Source organism: Periplaneta americana, chromosome 11 (genome assembly GCF_040183065.1).
Source record: "Periplaneta americana isolate PAMFEO1 chromosome 11, P.americana_PAMFEO1_priV1, whole genome shotgun sequence".
Classification (NCBI taxonomy): Eukaryota; Metazoa; Arthropoda; class Insecta; order Blattodea; family Blattidae; genus Periplaneta; species Periplaneta americana.
The window spans coordinates 144,745,592-144,763,560 of record NC_091127.1 but is presented as its reverse complement, the minus strand read 5'-3'; the positions used below and the strand labels follow the sequence as shown (position 1 = coordinate 144,763,560).

The window sequence follows — 17,969 nt, the reverse complement described above, 5'->3', positions numbered from 1 at the left end:
GAATAGGAGATCCAAATACAGGTTTTAGAAATAAGATTTATCAGACAGTTAAACTAATAAGTAAAATCACACCAAATAATAATTAAATCCAGATATAAATAATGAATTAATAATCCATGACATTTCCAACGGGTGAAAAAAAAACGATGCTGAAACTGATCATGAAGAGAAAAAGGAATTAGTTGGGTCACTGGCTAAGAAGAAACTGCCTACTGAAGAATGCACTGGAAGGAATGGTGAACAACAGAAGAGTTCGGGGCAAAAGAAGATATCAGATGATAGATGGCATTAAAATATATGAATCTATTTGGAGACTAAGAGGAACACAGAAAACAGGAAAGATTGGAGAATGCTGGGTTTGCAGTGAAAGACCTGTACTTGAATAGAAAACTATGAATGAATGAATCTATGACATGCAAGAAAATATCAGAAATCATAGATGGCAACATTGAGAATTCCTAAGAGTGACAGAATAATGTCTGGTGAAACGAACTTTGAATTAAAAACCATCAACACAATCATAATCGACGAGACAAGTGTTAGGCTGAGTGACCTGTTACGGTTTCGATTCCCAGTTTAACTTTAGGCGGAAAACTAATTTTCTTTCTTCGAGGCTTCGAAACTCGTAAATAACCCATTTGAAGAGTCCACTGCAAGAATGATGGATGTCACTTTCTTGTCGAAAATGAACCAAGAATGTCAATGCATAGCTGAAGACATATAGAATGTACATAGAGAGTTATATGGCATTAACACTGATAGTCATTGTCCAGTAATGATCGGAAAATTTCAGTTAAGCTTTGAGTGCTAACCATTTCAAACTTTCAATTGCTTCTCCTGCAAAATGTATTCCAAATGACATCCATCATTCTTGCAGTGGACTCTTCATTTGTTGGTGGTCAATATGTTTGCTGCTTTTGAGGTTCTAGATGGGCATTACATAATTATGTATAACTTTTTATTTTCTATAAAATAGAAAATAATTAGTCGAATCTAGCCAGCAAAATGACTGCAATTTTGCAACTGTGCTGTTTTATAAAACCACGTTACATTTTAATAATTTATATATATCGTCGTTGTTCCTGCAATAATTATTACAGTATGTGCAAAATATAAAATTTTTCAGTATGAAGAAAAAACACATTTATTCATCCTATGGCAGCCGTGCATAGGAGACTGTGAATTCTTATATTTTCGAAACAAAGGAATGATCTAGGAGATTTTATTATTTGTTGTATCAGTATTTAAGTTATTTAATAGAGCAAAAATCTGAAAATCGATAAATATATCACATAGGAGTTATTGCAGGAATGACGATGATATATCTATTTGAAACATGCAAAAATAATTTCCACTTCTTATGTGTGCTAAAAAATAAATAAATAAAATCAAATGAGCTTCCACTTCGGTTTCGTAACTGGATAGCTTAACATCAGAAAGGTTGAAGATGAATATAGTACAGTGAAACCTGCCTTTACGGTCACTTCATTTAAACGGCCACCTGGCCAAAAGGCCAAGTTTCTCTGGAACCAATTGGATTTTCCATAAGATCAATACAAACTCTCTCTTTATTTAGCGGCCACCTCATGCGCCGGCCAGCGGCCGGGGTCTATTTGGATTGGAACCTGTCTATAACGGTCACTGTCCAACAAAAAATCTTTTCACGGATACTGTCTGACCTACTTTTTCGATGGTTAGAGGACAGGAAGCAATAGCTAAGTGTACAACAGTACCCTCCATATCTTGGGGTTAGTTGGTTACTGTTTTATGACTCATTTGTCACTTTCCACTCCGACCCTGCACAGCTATAAATTCTTACTCGTTTTTTAAGAATTGAAACACGGACATTTTCTATAGAAAATGCCACAGTATGTTTTAGGTAGTTAACCATTCGATTTTTTTTTATTTTTTTCTCCTCTTTCTATCTTTCTCTATAGCCTATGGACCAGCTTTTACGAATTTTTCTTCTTTTCATTCAGTTGATTCAGAGGAACTGTGAAGTTAGTTTAAGAGAGAAATCATGTCTAACAATAAATTGAGAGTGGTGTTAAGTTTAGAGTTGAGATGAAAAATGATTGAAGGAAGTGAGAAGGGAACATCTACGAGAAAAATTGCAGAAATATTCAAATGTGAAAGGACACAAATAAACGGTATAATTAAGAATAAAGATGAAATATTAAAAGAATGAGAGGAAGAGAGAATCTGTGTTTAGCAACGTGAATGATTTCGTTTACGAATTGTTCAAGTGTGAGAGGGCGAAGAAATTGGCAATAAGTGGGCTTATGATTCAAGAGAAAGCTCTTGAAATTGCCAAAGAACTCAATGTAAGAAATTTTGTTGCTAGTAATGGGTGGTTAGAGTGCTTCAGAAAACGGCATAACATTGCATTTCGTTCTGTGTCTGGTGAAGGAGGTGACATTGCAACCAATGTTATTGAAGAATGGAAAAAATAGACTGCCTTCAATTCTTGCGGAGTATCAACTCAGAGACATTTACAATGTTGACGAAACAGTTTTTTCTTCAGGGACCTCCCTAACAAAATTTAAGTTTCAAGAAAAAAGAGTATAAAGGGGGGAAGTTGGCAAAAGACAGAATAACCCTGCTCTTTTGTTTTAATGCTGCAGGAGAAAAAGAACTACTCTTAATGATAGGGAAATCATTAAAACCGAGATGTTTGAAAAATATTGACATGGGCTTATTGGAGGCGAAATGGACTGCCAACATTGTTTGAGACATCATCATTGTTTGAGAATTAGCTATGCGATTTCAATTCTAAGATTAAACGACAAAATCGCAATTTGATCCGTTAAATTGGTGTTTCTTCCCCCAAATACGACATCACACCTCCAGCCCCTTGATCAAGGTATTATCCAATCATTTAAACTGAGGTATCGCAAGCGAGTTTTAAAAAAGCTAGTTGCAAGAATGGAAGAGGCTGACATTAATATGCACGATTGTTGTACGCGCACAGTCCTAAAAAGTCAGTGAAATTCAGTATTTTCATGCTGATTCATAAAAAACCGCAACCTTAATCAAGCGGCCACCTGATAAAACGGCCATTTTACAAGGTAACTTCAGATGGCCGCTTTAGACAGGTTTCACTGTACGGGTAACTGTGAAAGACACATCACTCGCAGGAAAAGTAATATCATACCTGACGGATCTTCAAAGCTGTCGTACTTTGCCTTCACCTCGGGTACATTTTTAGGGTTGACAACTCCGATGGGCTTTGAGAGGTCTCGGAACATTGCAGGGTTCGTTAGGTCCAGTTCTTCAGACGTGTAGTCGGCCAGTATCCAGGGAAACACCGGGTACTGTGACAAGTCGTTGTATGTCCTTCCTGCCAGAGTGTTGAGCTGCAACACATACATTTGCTCATAATACATTTTTATGCTGTAGCTAACAAAACTTTGCTGGTGATGAGATAAATGTAATCTACGATAAATACGAAGGTTAACAGATAGATCGAAAGTTAATAGAAGAGTATAGAAGACTGGACTTCAATGTTAATCTCGACAAAATTATATGTGCAAGCCTATATATTGAGGAAAATTAAACTAATCTACAGTTACAAACATACGAAACAATAAAATCATGTAAAGATTACGAGTAGTTTAAAGTTAGGATCACAATTATTGGAATAAAGATCGTAAACTAATGTATACAGGATGTTAGGGGTTTGAGTGCACAAATTTTAACAGGAGATTCTTTGTATGAAATAGAATCAATACTTCTAATGAAATGTTTTTCTACAACACATAGTTCAACCAATAAAAAATAAATTGTGTGGAAGGTTTTGTTGCCGATGTTTTCATATCTCTTTAAAATGTTAAGGTTTACTATGAATGTCACGATAGATATTAAAAAGATGAACAAATTATGTCTCTGTCTTTTTTTTTGCATAAAGTGAACCGTTTATTCAGAAATTAATGCTCAAATTTTATTATCTGTATGTTCCATGTAACTAAACCATTAGTATTGTACGTGGCATCATTGTAAGTAGGCCTACTTCTACAAATATAGGTAATATACATTTTTGGCGAATATTCCAGTTCGTAATATAGACACGTCTATTACAGAAAGACATATCAAAATTTAGCACCGGATAAAGGCAAGACACATATTTGAATTTCATTCACCTATTAGTGATACAACCCTTGTGATGCGATGACAGCCTGAATACAGGTACCAGACACATTAATGTAAGTACATCTACTATCAGCAATTAATTTTAACTTAATCACAATTCTAATATTCACATATCATATTTGGGAGAATGAAATATACAGTTTTAAAAAATGGACAGAATTCATCTCAACCCAATTTGATTGATCTACGGTGATGAATCAAAATGAAAAGTAGTTACAGGTGAACAATGTCTTGTTTCATACCACACAGTTTAATACGACACCACAACATATATGTTTATATAATAAGAAATACTAATTTTGTATTAAATACCAACTTATCACCTTCTTTAGTTACGACCAGCATATAAACATTTAAGGTAACACACTTCAATACGTTCACTGTAATAATTCTAACCGTTGCACATTGAATTTTGATTAATGATAGAAATTTAAACCCGATAATTTGTGATATATGAGTGTAATTCTTCACCATGTATAATAATAATTGTTTTAATTATTATAATATGCAATATTAAAAATACATATTTTAATTAACAATTTAATAATAAAGAATGGTTACAAGTGTTGTTTAATTTTCAACATGTTGTCGTTGTTTTCTAATGCCAGGTGTTTGACAATAAAGTCATTTGACCTCTTGCACTCCATATTTTTCAAACATATTATCATGGTCAGCCACTGAAACAAGATTTTGAGGTATTTTCAACATGTTTTTAATATGAAGCTCGCAAAATCTGTTTATAATTATAACTAAATCACTAAATGAAATATTCATCCCTTACTGGATGACTTTAATCATATGTAATATAATAATTACCACAACTATTGTTTATTTATAAATGTTTTATCATATTTATTAATTTATGTTTTTAATTCTGACCAAGATTGTAATGTATATTGAGATATTTTATTAATGCCTGAAGATGCCAATTGACTGGCAAAAACATTTGCAACATAGCGCAAATTACATGTAACATTAGTAAATTGTATATAATGTTGCAGTGTAGGCTTTCACGGCCAGAGTCTATAGATCTAGATTCATTTTCCGGGCTGAGAGGCCGTGGTCTATTGGTTGGCTTTATACCAGACGTTTCGTCTGCAACTACGGCAGACATCTTCAGTGGAGTGGTATCCGAGGTCGCAAGACTCTTCTCGGCGTACCTGAGGCAACTGATCCTGTGGCTGGTTGTGCGGGCATATTTATAGTGCAACTAGCGGGCCGAGGCCTGTTGTCGCTGCGGTCCGCGCAGCTTTGTTCGCTGCTCCCATTCTGGGTTCCGTCCTTTTGTTGTAGTGGCTTCTTATCTGTTCTGTTTAGGACCGGGTACCAACACTATAAATATACCCGCACAACCAGCCACAGGATCAGTTGCCTCAGGTACGCCGAGAAGAGTCTTGCGACCTCGGATACCACTCCACTGAAGATGTCTGCCGCAGTTGCAGACGAAACGTCTGGTATAAAACCAACCAATAGGCCACGGCCTCTCAGCCCGGAAAATGAATCTAGATCTGTATATAATGTAATTATTTGTTATTGTTTTAATAGTGATAGGTCAGTGACGAAAATACACTCATTAAATAATTTGATATTAGACAATGACTTATCGGAACACAGCATAATGGTCTTTAAGATGCTTCTGGACTTGTTTCGGTTTAAACAATACCTGTTCTCATTCTGTAAACCCTATGTATATATGTCAGAATGTGATTCTTGAACTGATATGCTCCACTCCTTTCCAGCAGAGAGCTTCCCAATCTTCGTACATTTATGAAGAGTTGAGAAGAAAGTTTTGGCAAGTATGATACAGAATTTTGTGTAAGTATTAATCTTAACAGTCATATCACACTCACCTGCATGAGATAATCGAAATTGGAGATTTCTCTGTTGACCCACTTCTGTATGAGGCCGGAGGAGCGCAGCAGGTCCGCAGGAGTGCGGCTGCCGTAGTGGCAGAGGTTTGGCGGCCTGAGACTCAAAATCCTGGTGAAGACCTTGTTACGCGTCTGCGAACAGAAACAGAAAAGTTCGTAAGCATCTAGTTTGGCTAACAATGCTTCAATGTATCAGCAAAATGGTTCGTACCTTGGTTGAAAAGTTGAGGAAATAGCTGGTCTGGTCTGTCAGGAAGAACTCCAGTGCACTTCTTCTGAGATTGTACCTCCTTAAGTGAACTTCTCGTAAACGAGACAATGGCCACTGCAAGAAGAGCACAAGGTTTACAAAGTGAATTTAATTTCAGAAAAATGATACTTACTGTCAGCATTAAATAACCTGCGTCACAGTATAATTAATTATAGAGGCCTGCTATCCGATATGGATGAGAAGCGTGTACAGGTTAACCATGCCACTGCAGCTTCGTTTACCACTCTCATGGCAGTGATATTGTACATTGTGCATGACGTATTAACTTGAGTACAACAATACGATTTATTTTTTATAATGGATAAAAAAGAATATGTCAACAATGTGTCAACAAAAATACAGTGTTACTATAAATGATCTTTCCGATTACAAACTTCAATAACTATCGTTAGGAGACACTCAGAAACATGATATTGGTATCAATGGAAAGAGAAACTCAAATATTGTTTGTTATCCATTCGGTTAAATTACATGTGCTATTCTTAAATCAGCAAAAATTAGAAAACATGAAATTGGTATCAACAGAAACAGAAACTCCAACAATTTTTTTATTTTTTCACTGGAAAACATGAAACAGAAAGAGAAACATTTGCTTCACAACCGTAAGTCACATGTGCTCAATGTGAGCTCCTTGTGTCACACGACACACATCAAATCTGTAGTCAATTTCCTGTCATACACGTTGTAGCATTGGACCATCCACCAGTGCAGTGGCCTCTGTGATGCGGACACGAAGATCCTCAATGGTAGGTGGTAATGGTGGCTGATACACTTGTTTTATAAAACCCCACAGAAAAAAAAAATCACAAGAAGTGAGGTCGGGGGAACGTGGAGGCCAATGCAAATATTCTAAATCTTTACGGCCAACACGTCCAATCCATCTCCTTGGAAGTCGTCTATTCAGTTCGTTTCTGACATCTAAGTGGTAATGGGGTGATGCCCCATCTTGCTGAAAAAATGAGACCTTCGATGTCCTGTTCCAGTTGTGGAAGAAGCCATAACTGTAACATGTCTAGGTACGAACTGCCTGTGACTGTCGCCTCGACAAAAAAGAAAGGGTCATACACCTTTCCACGGCTTACAGCACAAAACAGTGAAAACGGACTGGGATATGTGAAAATCTAGCAGACAAAATGCCTTCCTGTCTTCGTTTGCAGCCATTTTTCTGTTATATCGTCTCCTAGCAACGAAATTAATAAATATGCGATAGGTTCACCAACATAACAAAAAATATTTGAGTTTCTCTTTCCATTGATACCAATATCATGTATCTTAAGTGTTTCCTAACGATAGTTATTCAAGTTTGTAATCGGAAAGATCATTTATAGTAACACTGTACATTGCCATATCGGATATGAAGCTGTTCTTGGCTGCAGTGGTGGGTAGAACATATTTACGGATTATTTAAACAATAAATCTCGTTGTTAAAAGAACGACACGATTAGCAGTGTATGGGACCGTCAGAGCACGGCTTCTTACTGAGAGAGTTCAGGCGTAATCATGGAGTAGCCTATAATAAACACCGAGATGTGCTGGGTCACGATTTGGTTAATGTTCGTTAGTGAGTTAACGTGTTACTCAATTCTGTGTTAAAATAAATATCATTGTTGTTTTTGGTTTTGGATTTGTTATGTTATTCAGTTCTGTGTCAAAATTATCATAGTGGGTAAGTATGGTATTTTGTTATTCATTGTAAGTTATACCGCGACATGAGTAGGCATATAATCTAGAATAAAGAGTTGTTATGTACGATTATACCTGATTCATTATGTGTTAGTTATTAGTCCGTTTATTCGATGTCATTCGCTCGTTCTTCCGGACATTACTTTGTTCGTTCCATATCAATCGAAATTTATTCGTTCGTCAGACTGGTCATTATCATTTGTTCGGTCGGTCATTAATTCGTTCGTTCCATATTCAATCGGTCATTCCTTCCTTTGATTATCGATTGGACATCCGTTCGTCAAATTGGTCATTAGTTGTTCGTCAAACTGGTCATTGCCATTAGTTCGTTCGTCAGACTAGTCATTAATTCATTTGTTCGGTTGGTCGGTAATTAATTCGTTCTTCCGTATTCGATCGGTCATTCCTTCTTTTGGTTATCGATCGGACATCCGTTCGTCAAATTGGTCATTAGTTCATTTGTCAAACTAGTCATTGTCATTAGTTCGTTCGTCAGACTGGTCATTAATTCATTTGTTCGGTTGGTCGGTAATTAATTCGTTCTTCCGTATTCGATCGTTCATTCATTCCTTCAGATAGCCTATTTATTGGTTACAACTTGTAACTTACAAGTTCTTTCGGTCCTTCATCTACCATTAATCCTTCGATTAAATTATTCTCACGTTCGTTCAACTGATCACGTTTATTAAGAGCAAGTACCTATTAGATCTGTTAGATGCTGTTTATATTAATATGAAAAATGGACCTTGAAATCCTGTCGTTCTACTTCCTCTTTGACAGGGCTGAGGTCGTAGAAGTAGAAGTGGCTGGTGGTGAGGTCCAGCCGTCCTCTCACTACGCTCATCAGAGTCACCAGTTCGCATTCCTGTGAGATTATGAGTTTCTCCTTCCCCGTTGTCTCGGGACCCTCATTCCTTGGAACAGAAAATAACGAGATGATTGCATTTGAAAGGTTCCCAGCTGAACGAGATCAGGCATACAGTGCATGTTCCACACTCACTCTGCTTCTGAGGCCATCCTGAGTTCCTCCTCCGGCAAGTTATCCTCTTCTGTCTCCCCTCGGACGGCAGCTGACGAGATGTTGAAAGACAGAGGGATCTCCTCCGCAGACTGCATTCTGCTCAGCCAGCCTACCACAAACACAACCGTTATAATGTGGACTTAAGTACAGGTGCATGACTTCACTGATTCGGATTGCAAGTGTATGATTCATTGGGGTTATAATGTGGACTTAAGTACAGGTGCATGACTTCACTGATTCGGATTGCAAGTGTATGATTCATTGGGAAGAGGATTTTACGACACGGATGCTGGAAAAGGAAACAGTTCGGAAAGAACAAAAATGCCACTCAAGATATGGTAATTATTTTAAAATGTACACAATCAACAAAGGGACTGGGAATTGCAATAACCACACGATCATTAAAGTGAATAACACACACCAAACATTAATATAAAAAATTGAAGTCGTACAAATGTTTGTTAGATTCACTTTTACTATTAAGTTTAAAACATAACGTACCTTTCTCATATTTTAACATTTAAAGACGAAAGTACTGTAGGTTATGAAAAGGATTCGATATTTCTCAATAACATGCCGTCCCTTATTCATTATTTTCAGAAAACAAAAACAATTGGATTACACAAGGCATAAAAATCTCATGTAAAACTAAGAGGTCTCTCTATATTCAAAGTAGAAATAGTAATGACCCCAAATTAATAGCTCACTTTAAAAAGTACTCTAAAATATTACACAAAGTAATCTTAAAAGCCAAAGAACTTCACTATAATTAAATTATTCTAAACTCGAATAATAAAATCAAAAGAACTTGGAACATAATAAAAAAAAAGAAAGCGGAAAGTTTAGAAGTAAAGAACAAGGTTACGCTCTTGTAACAGATAATAGAAAAACATCAGATACAACAGAAGTTGCGAACATCACTTCAGATTTAATCTCTGAAACATTGGACACAACTACCAACAATAAACCTCTACTAGAAACACCAACAACCAAATTTCTTGGTTTGCATATTAATAATACAATAAATTGGAAAAATCATATCAAAGAAATAACCCCAAACTTAGCTCAGCATGCTTCGCAATTAGGTCGTTACAACAATTTCTAAACAGCAGTATCTTAAAGACAATATATTTTGCCTATTTTCATTCCATTATGTCCTACGGAATAATATTTTGGGGAAATTCTGCAGAGAGTAAAAATATATTCTTATTACAAAAAAGAGCCATTAGAATAATAGTTGGAGCAAAGGCTAGAGAATCATGTAGATTATTTTTAAAAAAAATTAGAGATTCTAACCTTAACAAATCGATACATATACTCTACAATAAATTTCCTCTTATGTAATAAAGAAAATTTTCCAACTAACTCACCCATACATAGTATAAATACCCGCAGAAAGAATGATTTTCATACACCTTCATCAAATTTATCATGCTATCAAAGGGAAGTACGGTACATGGCGATAAAAATGTTCAATAGTCTTCCTGAAGACATTAAGAATCATAGCCAAAACCCTGCAATATTTAAGGTAAAACTAAAAAATTACTTAATATCTCACACTTTCTATTCTGTAGATGAATTCTTGACATTTCATAGTAGGCTACTGTGTAAATATTTTAATACTATTAAATTGTAAACATATTACATTGTATAAAATATTATTTTTATTAAGGTATTAATTCTGTACATATTTCATATTTGCATTTTATATGTATTGCATTTATATTTAAACGTAAGAATTGGACATGTTCTTTATTCTATGCTATAAAGCAAATGTAAGAATATTATGGAACGAATAAATCTATCTATCTATCTAGATAAACCTTCTATGATCATTCTTGCGTGCATCCGTGAGTCTACTAATAATTTCTGGATACTGAACAGGTTACCACTCAACTTGACACATTTAAAGCACTGCAAAATTACATATCCATATCAATATTCCTGGTAAAAATCGACGAAACTCACCATCTGCTGTAGTGGAAACATTTGAGAGTACACCTTTGAGCATTCCATTAAAAGAAATCCGTTAAATTTTACGTAGACAATATGCAATATACATTCGTATATAAATATAATTACTGGTTTGATTTAGAGTTTTCTTCCTACATAACGGATAAATGAAATGACAAAATAATGAATTCCCGTTACTACTGACACTACATATTGAATTTATATAAGGACATATTCCAAACCATTAAATTTATTAATACTTAACACAGTATTTCGTTTAAGTGGATATATGCATGTTGGCTGCAAGTAGGTCTATGCACTATTTATTAATCAGTGTCGGGAGGTAAAATAATATTGATAAGAGTTTCGCCTGACATTTCACTAATTAAATAGAAAACATAATGTTCCTAAGACTGAATCTACGTCAAATTTTTTCTCCGAATACCACTAACTGAAGACTATTGTAGCCTACCACCTATCAGAAGAAACATAAGGATTTACTATGAATAAAAGTATTTTCGTAATTAAATTTATTAGGTTTAGCAATTTAAAAAAAAATATGGTCTTTATGAAAAGCAAAGGCTTGTTTAGAGATTCTAATGTCACCAACAAATTTGTTTACAGTTTTAATCTTAGTTCTGCCTCAATATGAAGTGCATTTCTACACTTGTTCTTCAAAATCACTAAAAAAGAAAACCCACTTTAGCATATATAACTTTGTTGTCATGAAAGGAAAAAAAGAGCCAGGTGGATATTTATTTTGACTTTTTATCCAAAAATCCGGCAGATTTGTTCTAGGAAAGCAGATGTCAAGACTACAGACCACTACCACAAATAAGCTCAATTAATTCTTTCCCTTTTAGCAGGAATCTTTGAAGGTAAAGTTTCCTTTACATGCAAAAATTGATGTGACTATCCAATACTCTGAATTAAGATTTAAGTACAAACGTACATTATTCAGAAGAGCAAGAAAATATTTAGGGCTACAGTGTAAGAGGTTTAAATTCGGATTTGAGATATTCTTTTTTACAGAATGGTAGCCTAGATGCAAAACACAACATATATCAGGCAAAAAATCAAATTCGGTAAATTTTGGACATAGAATGTTTGTTAATTGAGGTCTTCAATTCTGTTACAACAAATAAATTATAAATCAAGTTGCTGGTAGTACTTCAGAATTTCAGTCATCACTTCAGGACTGAGATGAATATTATTTTCCAGAGCAGGCTTTCAAAATAAGGAAATGTTGACATTTATTTTTTCGTGATTTCCTCTGCTCCTAATTCAATATTTTTGGTCGATACTCTTATTTTATCATGAACCATAAACAGACTTGTCTTTGTGTCTTGAAGTGTCTTAGTAAAGTCAATGAGTCTGCTGAAGGTATTAGCAAGGTAGGCTAATAGACAGCCAGATTTCATCGGACAAAGTGAATTCTAAACGAAAGTCTTTCTCATACAAGAACGAACTTTATTTCTAAGTTCGGAAGTTCCAGATAGCAAACAACTACGTGAACGCCATCTAGAACAAAATATTGCTTATCATGTTTAGCTCCCATTTCCTGGCAGAGCACAGAAAACAATCTAGAATTCAAAGGCTTTGATTTTATGAAATCTACAATGGTTACAACTTGGTTTTGTGTTGTTTTTAGTTTTGTAGGGCAATTTTTGACAATTGAAGTCTCTCTGTGAAGGCAGCAATAAATCATTCTTGCCATAGGGGCCACTTTTTATTTCAGCAACTATTCCACGTTGCTTGCCAACTATTAACGGTGCATCATCCCTACACAATCTCACTGAAGTCTGTTTTCTTTCACAAAATATCCAAAATCTTGAATTTTTTTTGAAGTTGTCCTAGTGCCGGTAATAGCATCTTCACAAAAAATTAACCATTGTTTTGACATCTACATACCTCATCTAATATTAACTGCACCACGATTCTACAGAAATACTAGACCAAAGAGGCACATATTTTCTTTAACAATTTATTGCGTACTAAAATTATAGAGTACAAAACACGTGGTTTTACTTTCCGATACTTAATATTTTTCACAGAATAACCTAGAAATATTCCTGTTATACCTACGTATCAGCGTCATAATAGCTCGTGCTAAGAGGTCCAGGGAAAATTTAGTGGAGATAAATTGTCGAGGGACTTCGTATTTCGACATAATTAACAATCATTGAAGAAAAGCAAGAGTGGTAAGGCTAGTGGACCTGGTGGTGTTACAGTAGAGTTATGGAAATATGGACCTCCTCTGTTAGTAAGGCTTATTACTAAGATGTTCAACCAAATTCTTGAAGAAGATGAAATTCCAGAAGACTGGAAAATATCATATATTTCCGCTATCCATAAAAAAAGGGGATAAGAAGGACCCCAACAACTACAGGGGAATAAGTGTCATGCCTTCCATTAGCAGGATTTTTAATAGTATCATCAAGAATAGATTTGAGGAAGAAATAGAAGGGAAGATATCGGAAGATCAGGCAGGCTTTACTACAGGAAGGAGTTGTATGGATAATATATTTAATTTGAGACAGATAAGTGAAAAAATGAATGCTAAAGGAAAGGAAACACATTTAGTATTCATTGACTTAGAGAAAGCATACGACTCGGTTCCTATAAAGCAGTTGTGGGAAGAAATAAAAGGTATTGGTGTTAGTTTACCCCTAATAGCGTTAATTCAGAGGCTATATAAAGACTGTCAAGCTGCTGTTAAGATAGGAAAAAGGTTATCAGCTGCCTTCTATACAACCAAAGGCTTGAGACAAGGCTGTAGCATATCCCCTACCTTGTTTAAAATATATATCCAGCAGATACTGAAGCAGTGGAATAATTCATGTCGAGGAATGGGAATTCCAGTTGGAAATGAGACAGTGCAATCGTTGCTATTTGCAGACGATCAGGTGATAATTGCGCAATGTCGAGAAGATGGAAAATTTATGGTAAGGAAACTCCTTGAAGCATTTGAAGCAGGGGGACTGAAAGTTAATATGAGTAAAACCGAATACCTGGTGATAGGTGGAGATGGACGAAATATAAAGTTGCCCCAAGGAATAATTAAAATAGTGAAGGAGTTTAAATATTTGGGGTCGGTTTTGCCTGAGACTGGAAACTGTAAAGCGGATATAGATTATAGGATAATGCAGGGTAGAGGAGCAATAAAGATGTTGAATGGAGTGCTATGGAGCAGGACAATAACAATGCAAACAAAAAAGAGAATTCTTGAGACTATAGTGGAAAGTATATTGACATATGGGGCTGAAGATTGGAGTCTATCGGAAGGCCAAAAAAAAGTAAGATACAGGCAGTTGAAATGGACGACATAAGGAGAGGTGCTAGAATATCCAGGCTGGAAAAGAGAAGAAACGAGGATGTTAGAAGGATAATGAACATGGAAGAATCGGTGATTGCAAGAATAGAGAGTAGACAACTTCAGTGGTATGTCATGTAAGGAGGATAGATGAGGGGAGGTGGCCAAACGTGCTACTTCAGTGGTCTCCAGCTGGTAGAAAGAAACGAGGAAGGCCTAGAAAATTCATGGAGGGCTGGAATATTGAGGATGATGAATGATAAGGGACTAAATGAGCAGGATTGGAATGACAGACGCAGATAGAAAATGGGAATAAAGGGTAACCACTGAAAAGTGGAGAGGCCCTCAAAAGTAAAAAAGTAAGGTTTACATTTAAATGGTGATCCATTCGCTCGTGGCGTCTGATGTTGACAATATGACGGCGATATATCCATTCATACAACAGATGAATAGTTCCAGGTTGTACTGTAGGAAGTATTGGGTGCCGGAAAGTAAAACCACGTGCTTAATAGTTCATTCTATTCGTTGTATGCAAATGTTAAAGGGTGCCTCCTTTGATCTAGTTCTTCTGTAGAACTGAATAGCCACCCAGAACAAGGTTGAAATCAGCAAATATTAAATTCTTAAAAAATGTGGAAAAACATATTTTATACATGCTTTTAAATTTTTAGAGCAAGGTTGACAGTCAGACATGTGTGCTGATTTTAATACGAGTAGAAGCATTATACATAGCGCATCATTAACAACCATTATTCAAGAAAAAGTCAACTTATGACAAACGAGGGTTACAACCTTGTTCTGGGCGGCTATTCAATTACGGAAACATGTTTTTTAGAGGTTAGTTTGCCCATTGTTATTGTTATCGATGCGATTATACAATATGATTTCGCAGAGTTTGTTATTTATTTGAGAATGTGCCACATATAATTCCGGACTGTAATATGAAACGTTTTACGAGTGTTTAGATATATTCTTTGATAGACTGTAACACCGTCCGTCACTTTATTTTCATTTACACTCTTACATTTGTCAATCATGGGAAGCAGGAAGTGCTTTTCTTCTCCGTAAACATCTTCTTACACATTTTAAACGTATCGGTAGACCCAACAGCAAAATGGAAGACGTATACAAAATACACAAGATGGCGACATTAGTTACAATTTCTTACTACTAACCCAATGCAATTTCAACTTACTATCCAATAATAAATACTTTTCAAATGACGGATCAAACGTACGTTATTTATAATAATAAAATTAACATTTTCATCATCTAAAATGACTAGGTAACCAATAATATTTGCTCTATGAACAATAGGCTACCGGTACGTAAGAACAATTTGTTTCAGTTTTATACATAAGACAGTATTAAAATCTAACCTTCACTAAGGTAACTGTAAGAAAGGTCCAAGAATGAGCTTTTGAGTTTTTTTTTTCTTCCTTAATGAAGGAAACCTTAAGGATGTATTGACGTATTGTTTCAAAATTGCGCCCAAAATCTCATAACATACAACACACTGTGGTACTACGTTATACTCATTCCCAGCATTAGTCAATCCAAGAGACAGATTAAAAGAATCATATTTTCATATTTTTCAGTTTGTTTTTTTACCTTTCGGAGAAGATGTACCAGATGATAAAATAGTAGTTGGTATTGGGTCATCGTCATATTCTTCCGTAAAAGTAAAATAACTTTACACAGTGTACAATACAATAACACTCACATGGCCTCGTTAATATACACATTTAAATTATATTTTAAATTGAAAATAAAGGCATGCTTAAAATTTAAATTACCGATTTCACAAGAACTCACATTTGTCAACATCACTTACATGACGTCACTGAAGCCGAAAAAAAAACAAAAGACGCTCGTCACTATTGCCAACACTAGAAATGAAAAAATCACAGTTGGTCAAATTGCTTACTCACCGGCGGGCAATTATTTTTTACTCACTGGTGGCACTTGTGGCAAATTTTTCAAATGAAGTGATTGATTTATTTTTACTAACTAACAGGCGTACACTAAGTAAAATTTATTCTTTACAAAACATTAGTGAGACCAGTTTTGACATATGCGGCAGAAACGTGGCCAATCTCCAAAAACGATGAAAAAAGATTGGAGATTTTCGAAAGAAAGATGCTGCGAAGGATCTATGGCCCAACATTTGAGGAAGGTCTCTGGAGGAGGAGATGCAACTATGAATTATATAGACTTCTAGGAGAGCCAAATATAATCAATACAGTTAAAACTAGCAGATTGAGGTGGCCAGGACATGTAATACGCATGGACCCAAGTGAACCTTGCAAAAAAATTGTAATAACAAATCCGGGAGGTCAGAGAAGACGAGGTCGACCGCACTTGCGGTGGATTGATGGAGTGGAAGAGGATGCCAGAAAGTTGGGGTGCAAGAATTGGAAGGCTGCTACACAAGATAGAGACGGATGGCGACAATTACTAAGGGAGGCCCAGGCCCACCAAGGGCTGTAGCGCCAATGATGATGATGATGATGACAGGCGTACACTGATCTACAATTTTATGATCGTGTAAGCGAACTTTATGACCAAGAGATATGTCGGAACCAAAGATATAAAAAAAAAAATTGACAAAATTTCAAATAGGCCTAGTTCTCCTAGTTCTCAATAGGTGGCACCATTATTGGAGCGGTTAAAAAGTGTCAGGTAAAATGATAATGTAGATTAAGCATAAATTATTCTCATAATTAACAATATCAGCGATTTCCCGCTAAACTCAGTGTCATTTTACAATCAGCAGAAGGGGATGAAATATTGAATTCTATATGTGCGAATAGCGACATTGACTATACTTCGCCATTCACAGAAGTAATAACTAAAGAAGCCACTCTTACACCAACAAATTATCGATCACTATCGATTAGTGAGGTTAGGCATCTGTGTACGCCAGTCTGACCTACGATTTATGATCACTATCACGGGATAAGTGAGAACCAAAGATATAAAAATTGGCAAACTTTGAAATAGTTCCGCTAATTCTTAGTAGGTGACACCATTATTGGGGCGATTAAAAAACGTGTTAGGGGGAAAATGATGATTACGCATAAATTGAGGCGTTTAGTTGTAAAATCAGATACATAACTAAAACATAATTTTCAATATGAAGAAAAACGTTTGCAAGGAACCAAGGATTTGCAACCAATTCTATTCTTTGATCATACAAATCCATGTGATGTATCTGGCTGGCTTTGGAGCATAACAGTACCATAGCAGTTGTAGAATCATATGAAGATATGAAATATGACAACTCATTTTCGAAAAAAGTGATGTAACTCCTAAAAGGGAGAGGTTAAACTAAGGAGAAGAAGAAGAAGAAGTGATGTAACTGTTTTTGCAACTACACGCCTCAATTATTCTCTTAATTGACAATTTCAGGGATTTCCAGCTAAACTCAGTGTTTTACAATCAGCACAGAGGGCTGAAATATTTAATTCTACAATGCTGGTATATTTATGTACGATTGGCAACACTGACTATTATCTTCGCCATCTAGTCATAAAAGTAATAACTAAAGGAGCCACACTTACACCAACAAATTATTGATCATTATCGATTAGTAGGATCAGATATATTTGTACGTCAGCATACAATCTTTCCAAAGCTCCTAGTTGTTGTTGTTTAGTTAACTGTCCGAGGACAGATCTGAACCTCACAAGTGAAACCAATAAAGCA

General features: G+C 35.6%; 1 protein-coding gene across 3 annotated transcripts in view; it reads right to left on the bottom strand.

The window, feature by feature from the left end:
- Positions 1-17,969, bottom strand: part of LOC138709418 (neurobeachin-like protein 1) — a 73,788-nt gene that overhangs the window by 44,405 nt on the left and 11,414 nt on the right. For all 3 annotated transcript variants that reach the window (XM_069840155.1, XM_069840154.1, XM_069840156.1), the window contains 5 exons: positions 8,975-9,104; positions 8,720-8,888; positions 6,232-6,345; positions 6,000-6,152; positions 3,155-3,356 (listed from right to left, as the gene is read on the bottom strand). In XM_069840155.1, coding sequence (XP_069696256.1) covers positions 3,155-3,356; positions 6,000-6,152; positions 6,232-6,345; positions 8,720-8,888; positions 8,975-9,104 — 768 coding nt within the window. The remainder of the gene's footprint in view (positions 1-3,154; positions 3,357-5,999; positions 6,153-6,231; positions 6,346-8,719; positions 8,889-8,974; positions 9,105-17,969) is intronic.